Source organism: Hermetia illucens, chromosome 1 (genome assembly GCF_905115235.1).
Source record: "Hermetia illucens chromosome 1, iHerIll2.2.curated.20191125, whole genome shotgun sequence".
NCBI lineage: Eukaryota > Metazoa > Arthropoda > Insecta > Diptera > Stratiomyidae > Hermetia > Hermetia illucens.
The window spans coordinates 203,506,224-203,516,043 of record NC_051849.1 but is presented as its reverse complement, the minus strand read 5'-3'; the positions used below and the strand labels follow the sequence as shown (position 1 = coordinate 203,516,043).

General features: G+C 42.8%; 1 protein-coding gene across 1 annotated transcript; it reads left to right on the top strand.

Annotated features, from left to right (window-relative positions):
- Window positions 1-256: 256 nt before the first annotated feature.
- On the top strand, window positions 257-9,001 carry LOC119659727 (U2 small nuclear ribonucleoprotein auxiliary factor 35 kDa subunit-related protein 1). The gene is made up of 5 exons (XM_038067987.1): window positions 257-434; window positions 7,260-7,980; window positions 8,031-8,134; window positions 8,345-8,504; window positions 8,558-9,001. Exons 1-5 carry the CDS (start codon window positions 329-331, stop codon window positions 8,976-8,978), a joined length of 1,512 nt encoding a protein of 503 aa, XP_037923915.1. The 5' UTR covers window positions 257-328; the 3' UTR covers window positions 8,979-9,001.
- Window positions 9,002-9,820: the final 819 nt, after the last annotated feature.

Genomic DNA, 9,820 nt, shown 5'->3' with positions numbered 1-9,820 from the left:
ATAGGGGCGGACGCATCGATTGATTACAAGCAAGGTAACAATTTACTTCCCTTAAACGAGCATTGTCATCGAATGAATGTTCTTCCTAACGGCATCTCATGGTGTAAATGGAAGGTGTGGTGACATTTTTCAACTCACCACGCCTTCGCCATGTTTCATCTGCGAATGGTGTGGATATTGGGTAGGTGATGAAGAAAATGGATGCAAATTTACCGGCATCATATGTTTAATGTCAAACCTTCCAGTAAACAATAATTGCTGATAGTTGATAATCAGTTACTTATTGTATCTTGTGGCAATAGCAGTGGATAGTGGCGAAATAAAAGGGATGCAGGGTTCGCACCATAAAGCGTGGCGTAAGATAGCGAAAAAGCTTCGTCGCAAGAGAATTAGACAAAAACTAGCTAAAGAAAGGGATGACAAAATTGAGGCAGGTTAGTCAATAATTTTATTCTGGAGGAGGACAATACAAAAACCTAGAACTTATTTTTACAAAAAAACCTTCAACCATAAAATGTCATAATTAAAAATTAAGCAGTTGTATACATATGGGAGCATTGCATGCTAAGCACATTTCCATGCTAGCACACAATTGAATGCAATTTGTCTATGCAGGTTGGCCCAAGAAAAGTAGAAATATTTATGCAGGTAATGATCTGGAATTGTCAATTGCGCGTTGTACTTTATCGAATACATAAGCGTATGCTTGTGCTATTATTCTGATGGGTCAAGTGACGAGGGGGTCGAAAATTGATCCGAGAGACGACAGTGAATGGGGCAGGTGACGTTCTATTTAGGTCGAGCCTCAAGTGCCAAAAGTTTCGAATTGTTAGTAGCATTGGAGGACTGTTGCTAAACTATCAAACAGATTAATTTCTAGGTTTCCATCGAGTTATCCCTTACAGACAAGGAAGGCCAGCTGAACAATTGTGTTTGCATTAGTGGTTCCAGTTTATGTTCATTATATGAGAAATATTTAATTTTTAAGAGAAGAGGAGCCTTCTCAAAAATTAAATGTTAATATGGTGGAGTTTCGGAAAAATATGACAGCTACGTAAAACATCATTATCAACTGTAAAACAGCCGGTGTCCGATCTAGTAAAGCACCACATCCCGACCTTGCACCGAAATCCGGCCCGCTGAAATGGCCGTATGAGAAGATTTCTTCTATGAGAAGTCTATCGGTCATTTTCCTGTAGGGGATCCAAAAATTCATCGAAACGTTTTCCTCTCGAACTTCCTCATTTAATTACAGATGCTTCAAGCTCGAGATGATATATTGAAGGTAGCACCACTTCGGGATTGAACAGGATTTCGAACAAAGTTTTCAAATTGGCTACTAAGATCTGCCCTATCTGTCCGTCCCAGAAAAGGGATTGAAAATGGTTCTGCTAATGACGCCCCAGAGACCACCTACTGCTGCCTCTCCATTTCATCCTTTTTTGCCCTTTAGATATTACAGGGAAGATATTGGAGAAAGTGATATACAACCTGCAACTTCCGTCCATCGAGTTAGGGGGTGGTTTATCGGAACCGTAGTACGGGTTTCAACGAGCCCGTTCTATCATCGATGCAATTGCAAAGGTCATGGTTTTGGCTTGGGAGGCATTGGCGATTGGCAAGTACTGTGTAGTAGTGACGGTAAATGACAAGTATCCAAGGTACATAGCTGTACCTTTCCTGGCTTTTTTGGTGCGAGACTCAGAAAGAGCTCCCCAAGGTTCTTTTTGAGATCTTTGCTGAGAAAATACGTATATAATGGAGTAATCGCGTGCCTGTGGAAGCAACGTTAATTGGTTTTGCAAAGGACATTGAACTTTATGGAAATAAAACCATTCATGCCATCAAATCATAGTGATGAATCGTGAACCTGGACCTGCAGGACAAAAAGACGAAGATGAATTTGAGTACCAATTGGAAGAAAAACAATACTGTCAATTTTTTGTTGAGGATGCTGATTCCGCACCCAGTTGGTGACGGACTGGAACACTTGGAAAGCAACTTACTTCCTCTTTTGTAGTACATGGACTCCTCTTTTTTTTGGGTTAAACATCTAAGTTTTCCAAAAAAAAAAGTTGACTGCCGGTTTCGTCCGGGGCAGAGGCAACAGACGCTGCCTCACCACAGGCCTGGAAGTATTCGTCCGTCACGCTGCTCTCAGTGCAGAGGTGAGGCAGCATTTGATGGGTTGTCTCTGCCCTGGACGAAACCGTCAGTTAACTTTTTTTTTTTTGGAACATTGTCAAACTGTAGGTTTTTAACCATGAGGCCGAATATAGCTTTTATTCAATAAAACGGAAATGGGAAGGCTATGAATTGGCATAGATTATTCATAGAAGCCGACATTGTTCCCAAGAATCTGCCCATCAGTTTCGCAGGCAGGCAAGCATTTTGCCAATTAAGTTTTCCGGTGCAACCGCGTTTCCTTAAGTAATAAACACGGCGGAAACATTTGCAAGAAGGACGAAACACCGCCATCGATATTAGGAGCAGGATTCCGCGCTCGTAAGGCCTTATTTTATGTTTGGTAGAATATTCTGGTGATCATTCACTGGGGACTGTTACCACGCAACGAAACCCTTACAGTGGAAGTACATTGTTCCCTTGTAGAGCATCTTGACCGAGTGTTCAGGGAAACAACGTCTATCCCTCATAAATAGAGGTGATGTCAATTTTAACATGACAACACAAGGCCTTACACTGCTGCACTCACTAACCGCCTAACCTCATACTGAAAAAGTTGTAGGCGAAGACGGCTTTTCGGTTTCTTATCAGGGCAGAGGTAACTCATCAGACGCTGCCTCACCTCTGCCGTGGGAGCAGCGTGATCAAAGCAGCTCGCAGATCTTAAATTTGCAGACCATGACATGACTACGAATTATATTGAGCGCAAATCCGCCCATACTTTAGGCTTGGCTAGAGCTGAACAATATTTTGTTTAAAGATTGAGAGGTCCTAACTCCACATCCACTTACTGTCAGACCGGATCAAATGGGGAGCCAATTACTCCCTCTTTTAGGGCTGTGCGGACCCCTCGTTTAGAGCTTAGCACTCAAATTTTAAAAACTCTTAGGCGAAAACGGCTTTACGGTTTCTTACCAACCCTTAATCCTTAACCAAAATATTGATACTAAACCTAGGCGGACAGTAAAATGCAGATATGGAGGACGTTTCTCCCCAGATTTCCAGCCGGACTGGTGTAACTTGCAGGTAATTATTGTATTCCGCTAGGACGTAGTGATTGATGTGCTGTTTGATCGAAGTTCCAGTATCTCCGTGCGCGTTACCATCAAGGCGCGTAGTACTGTAGAACTATAATAATATCTTGGAGTTTTGAGTATGCTCTTCGCTGTTGAATGAGTTTCTGATTTCAGCATAATATTGACCAAGTTATATATTCTCACTATAAACCCCTATGTGGGGCATAGCGCGCCAACACCACTTATGCGCCATTGCTATCGTGGCAGCGTGCTTCAATTCCTCCCACAATTTTCCAAGAATATTGCACTCTTCCTCCACAGTCTTGCGCTTGGACTACCCTGTCGAAGTAATAGACTACACTGTATGGTATTTTAGGTCATCCTGATTAAACAGCACTTCAAGCACTACATCCTAGATAAGCCTAGTAAAAATTACCTGCCACTTTGCCCAAATTAGAATCCTTTCGAATCCCACTTCGAGGAACATCTAGTTGTTAATACATCATTTGTGGTGGCAGGGCCTGCCGTGGCTTTTGGAAGTTAGCTTAGTTAGTCTTTCAGAAGTTAGCCTCTCTGACAAGCATTGTCGATCAGGGAGCGATACTCAAAACCAGTCTACATATCCCGTTTCATCATTCGAACAACGAGACCAATCTCTGCCGCCGAATACGAACGAAGTCGGCTCAGAATATTGCGGTTACTCTAAGAGATGAAGTTTGCTAAAGATTACCACGATTTCAAAAAGGAACGTTCGATCACTAAGCGCTTACGAAACTTGCACCTTTTCCATGACCCATGACTTGCCCACCGTTGGAAGCAGGTTTCGGAATCTGTAATGACTAGAAGCATTCTCGTGCTGAGAAATCATCATGGGACCTTCCCAATCATATGCCCCCCCCCCCTCCCTCCTCCTCTTTCTGCTCTGCGAAATAGATTATGCAGCCCTTTTCAGAATGCGATGTCGAAGGTTCGAACTTTTTATGTATAGTTACGATGGTTGTATAACTTTAATTGATGAATGATCTCTTGACCAAACATCCATGGCTATGTTTAAGCGGTTTGTTCGCAAGACGATACCTATGCTGAGAGATCTACAACGATCAAGGACTCCACTTCCACTCTCCAGCAATCCAGATGAAGTTAATGCTCCGATTCGTGGCAACTTTCTAATTCACATTGAACGGGCCTTTTTAAACGATATCAGCAGCTTAAAGTCATTAACCAAACATTTTGGAGAAGCTGGTCTTAGGAGTATTTGCACCACTTACATATCTGCACTAAGCGGGACAAACGAAAATTAAGTTGGAGACCCAGTACTAATTGGATAAAATGAAACACCCCCGATGAAAGTGCCATTGACACATATCTTTGCTACTCATCCTAAAAACGACGGAGTAGTCCGAGCGTTTATGTTTCAGTGTCACGGGTCTTTGAGGAAGCAAGTCGGAACGGTGAACCTGTGCCCCTTTCTAATTGAGATACCAAACGACCAAAAATCGCATCTTCCGAAGTAAGCCCTCCTGAACGAAAGTGACCTCCGACTGTGCTGAACCCCATTAAACGAAAATTTCACAACAATCTGACGGCGGTCAATTCTAACCCCCGGATTGTGGAACGTCGAAGCGCCCAAAGAGACCAAGGATAGCCCCATGTGCCTGCGCTCTTGCACTAACCGAGCTGACGGATCAACATTTGCCCGAAACATAACGACGAACAATTACAAGCTATGGACACCACAGAATAGAATCTATGTCAAGAAATGGTTCCTGGCGCTTGCTGCAAACTCCGAACCTCCATAAACATTTGGCGAACTACCAAACATCACCATCCACCAGTTTGCAAGTGGTTTATCTTTTGATTTACTTAAAAAATCCGACACTATTGGATCGGTGGCAAGCGCTTGCAAACTTATACAAGCCAAGCCAAACAAGCAATCCACACGTTTCCGTTTACGAGAGTTTTTTGAGGTTTGGCAAACATGTGGATGCGGCATGAGGATTTGAGTGAAATTTCCGCTACAGGCGATGATCAAAGATCGTCAAAATCAGACCGAAATGCTAGAGCAAACGAGAGGGATGTGTTAAACAGACACTGTGGCGTCCTGCTGAGGCGTCGACTATTTAAATATTAAGACATCGTGCGTAAGATCGGTTGAGCGCATGCTACACTGTAGAGAGAGAAATAGATGAGAATATGAGTATCGGTTGCTTCACTCTATCGCAGACAAGGGAAACGATATCTGGATCCCCAGATCGACATCCCACAAACGTCATTAACTGCGACCACAGAGAGAGCTCAACAAGAACGAGTTCGAATTCAGCAAGGTCCCTTTGTGTTCGCCCAAGATTATTAAAGACATCAATGAGATGGCTAACTATGAAATTGATTCAATATTTGAACGCTCATGCTCTTTGTATGTTGCCTTTAGTCACAAAACAACTTAAAACGTGTTAATGGCGAGCAGCAACAGAGCTGCAATGGTTTCCTTAATTTGTAATGGGCAGCGCCGCGAGCTCGCATTGAGAGGTGTCGACATTATTCAGACGGCATTGTTCAGAGTGTCCGTAGACATCACTAACTTCCCCAGATGATAAATAAGGCTCTAATGAGCAGTGAGTATTCCTATTATGGCCCTGAGACCTGGAGTCATTTCCGATTCCACAGAACGGCACCTGCCTGGCCAGAGTATCCAGGCCTCATTGAGTGAGCCGAGCATATTCAGTCTGTTAAGGCATTCTCTTACCAGTTTAGAGCTCTCCTGATGGAATCAAAGAACTGGATTTTCATTTAGAATAGCAATGTTCTGCCCCTTATAGTTTTTTTTGAAGCTAAAGAAGGCGTTGTGGCATCTATTTTCGTCTGAAATACGTCAGTGGGTTTACCCATTGATTCAAAGTACGTTTCCTTTGGTCAATGACTCCGGTCCCGTTCCCTCTGCTGTGAGGGATGTAATCAGTTGCTGATGTAAATCATGTTCTGCCAGTTTGTCCCCCCCCTATCTATCCCTTGATATCAGTAATTCGGGATACCGCCTAGAAAGAATATCAATCTTTCTTCAACTTAGGTAACCCCTCCTCGTTAATACTCCCGTACAGCTGACACAGGGCAGTTCTGGTGGACCGTCCTGTCTGAAGGCTATGCTGCCTCTTACCACCCTTAGAAGAGATCCTAAGATCACGTTGAAAAGTTGCTCCCAATATTGAGTCTGATTATTCTGTGATCCGACATAGACAGCTTGTCCAACACCCTCCAAATCTTGACCAGCCGGTTCCTAAGAGTGTTCCTTATAGTTATGTCTAGTACCTCTAACCTGGCGCTGGTCATGATTGTTGGGATATTCTCTAGATTATATACTCCCAGCATAATACTACGGATAAATTCAAGACGATACTCACCTCTTCAGTTGATACCACTGTGTCCCCAGATCACATAATGAGCCGGGGAAAAGTGGTAACGCCTCGCAGAACTTAGCCAGTGTAACGACTACTTCTGGTGGTCAAGAGCTCGGAAAGACATAAATTTTAAATTACGTTTAAAAACTTTGCAAGCTTTTGTTTTTTCGTGAAAGGGATCCCAAATTATCTGCTTGCTTCCTTCTTGCAGGCAAGTCCCAGGCACCCAGTGTCCTTGGAAATTGCCCCTGAAATTATTGCAGATGCAGTTTTTGCATGGTGGTGGTTTACCTTGTCTATCTTAGTACTGGCCATTGGATCCGTGATTACTTGGAGTACTCCAATGTCTTAGTATTGTCCTTCTCCTACGATATGGCACTTCACTGTGTCTCGCTATTCGCCTTGAGCGATCAGAAATCCGGGTTTAGGTCCTCCCGCTTCTCCTCAATGGGCAGCAGGTATAATTCCCTGCTCAATACTATCACTTTTTCCTCTATGCCCTCCTCAATTTTTCGGGGATCTCGTTGGGAAGGTAAGCATTCGTCGTGTGTGTTCCCGGTATATCATTCAAGGCGCATGTCAACCGTTCTGCTCCCTTCCAAACTAGGAATTTAGGACCTGGAATACTGCTTTAATTCTTACTGATCAATTGTACCTTTATTTTCAGAAAATGCAAAACTAAAACTAGATCCCGCCTACCAACAATGGCTTACCGACCAAGAGACTCTAGAAAAGTTTCGCGAGGAAGTTGAGCAACGTGAACACGACGAACAGGAAGAATTATGGATGCGTCGTGAACTTCTAGCTCAGAAGAAATTCCGTCAAGAAAAGAAGCGCCAGGAAGCGGCTGAAAAAGCTAAAGAGGAAGAACGTCAGCGAATACAAAAAGAATTCGAGGAACAACAAAAAATAGTTCAGCAACGAATCGCTGAGAAAAAACGGCTGGCCGAGGAGAAGCAAAGGAGGCACGAACTTCTGCAGCAGAGAATCAAAGAATACATTAACGAAGGAGGCGAGTTACCTCAAGAGCTTTACGAGTCAGCCGATACGAATCCTGGAAAGGAACTGTGTCCGTTTTTCATGAAGACAGCATCATGTCGTTTTGGGGACAGATGTACTCGGAATCATTCTCGACCATGTGTCAGTCGGATTCTGCTTCTACCTTATTTTTTCACCCACATCAGACTGGAGCAACCAGCCCATTCGGAATATGGAAGCGACTTATCCCTTGAATTCAGCGAAGCCGAGCTTTACCAAGCATATGATGATTTCTTCGAAGATGTCACAACAGAACTATCCAAATATGGCTCAATTGTGAATTTTCGCGTTTGTCGAAATTCCGAGCCACATTTGCGAGGGAATGTTTTCGTAGAGTTTGAGGATGATAGGTGAGTAAGGATATTTTCGCTCTATATTGTCGTGCTGACATGTTTTTCAGGTCTTCATTGCGAGCTTATCAAGTGCTTCAAGGCCGATATTATGCTGGGAAACGGATAAATGTGGAGTTTTGTAAACTGGTATCATGGAAAGCAGCCATTTGTGGTATGTTTGGGAAATACCCAATTTGAAAAGTATCCTTTGGAAAACATATATATATGCAGAGCTGCATACATAACCAACCTATGGAAATAGAAAACTAAAATTAAGCAGATTGCTCTCAAATATTTATTATTATCAGGAACCTTCCTCCTAAACGTTTTGATCCTTTTTACTCATTTAATATCGAAAAATTAATTTTCCCTTGACCAATAGGATTATCACTTTCGCGGACTTGCCCAAAAGGTGCAAATTGCAATTATTTACATATATTTAGAAATCCGGGAAACAAGTACAACACAAGAGATCCATTAACGGAAAGATCATCCCGCCGGAATAATGTAGAAGGAAGCACACCATCAACGCATATTAGAAGGTAATCCTTTTAGACACTATAAACTAAGCATGAAATCAATTTGAGCTTCCTAGTTGGAATGACGACATCAGTTCTTCCCGACGTGATTGGCGGTGGTCTGAGAGTCCTGAACATCCTGCTGGCATATCCGAGACTCATCGACCTCAGAGCCGAAGGAGGTCACGATCGAGAAGTCATGAGAGAAGGAGAAAATCGAATCAAAACGAATATCGGCGTAGATCTCAATCGAGGGAAAATATTCAATGCAGGAGGTCACGATCTAAGAACTCCTCTCGCGATAGTCATGACAAATCCAGACACAGACGTCGAAGTAGATCTAAATCATCCAGCAGTAAACTCAGTGAAGTGAAGGATCGTAATGAAATGCAAAGTAATGAAAACTACAAGAAGTCACAGCGATCGCGATCTAAGTCAAAGGAGAAAAGGAAGAGGAAACGACGTAAGCGTAGTAAATCAAAATCAAGACATAAATAAAAAAATAATTTTTAAAATTTAAATGTTTTTTTATTGAATATACAACTTAATTGGGTTCGTTTCCAAAAGTTCGTACTAGGTGTCGATAGTTGACGGCAACAGCTGACTTTTTGCGTATGGTAAAGTGTCAAGATCTGTCAGCCAAATATTGCTTGGCAGCCTTTGAATTGCACATTCCCCTCCTAACCACCGTGATGAGTAGTCGCCATGATGGAGAACTTTGATCCCCCAGACCCAAAACTACCAGATATCTCATTTCTAAAATCCCCAAACCCTCCAAAAAGTACACTTAAGGCATCCAAGACGCAACTTCAAGTGCCTTCCAAACAATCCACTACCAATTTCCAAGAAGCAACGAGGAGATCTGAAATCCAAAGCAGATCTAAAGCGACTTGAAAACATTTTGCCCTTCTCTCTCCCTCCAAATGAGGAACAGGCACAGTCCTTAGAATTGTTAGACACCGCCAACAAAGCGCTCCCGGAAACATCGGCCACACGAAAAACCTGACAAAAATCCGAGCCGCTTACAACGAGCAGATTGCCTATCCCCAATATGCAATCATTATACAGGAAAAAAAATTGCGTGTATCTGGACGACGTAAACGCCTTCAAGTAACTGCAGGCCAGCAACGTCAAAGGGGTAACCGAAATCATTTAAAGCGGAAAGACCAGAGCAAAAATTCTTTTTAAAACTGTGACAGAAACTAACTCCTTCATGAGAGAAACCTCCCTCCTAGGCAACAACCTAGAAGCCTTCATCCCTCTAAACACTGCGACGAGAATAGGCAATATAAAGGATGTTCCAATCAATTTGAGCAATGAAGAAGTTCTGGAAATTATAA

Coding starts and splice junctions, on each gene's coding strand:
- LOC119659727 (XM_038067987.1), top strand. CDS start 329: ATGCAGGGTTCGCACCATAAAGCGTGGCGTAAGATAGCGAAAAAGCTT. Junction 435..7,259: donor GGATGACAAAATTGAGGCAG/GTTAGTCAATAA, acceptor CTTTATTTTCAG/AAAATGCAAAACTAAAACTA. Junction 7,981..8,030: donor GTAGAGTTTGAGGATGATAG/GTGAGTAAGGAT, acceptor CATGTTTTTCAG/GTCTTCATTGCGAGCTTATC.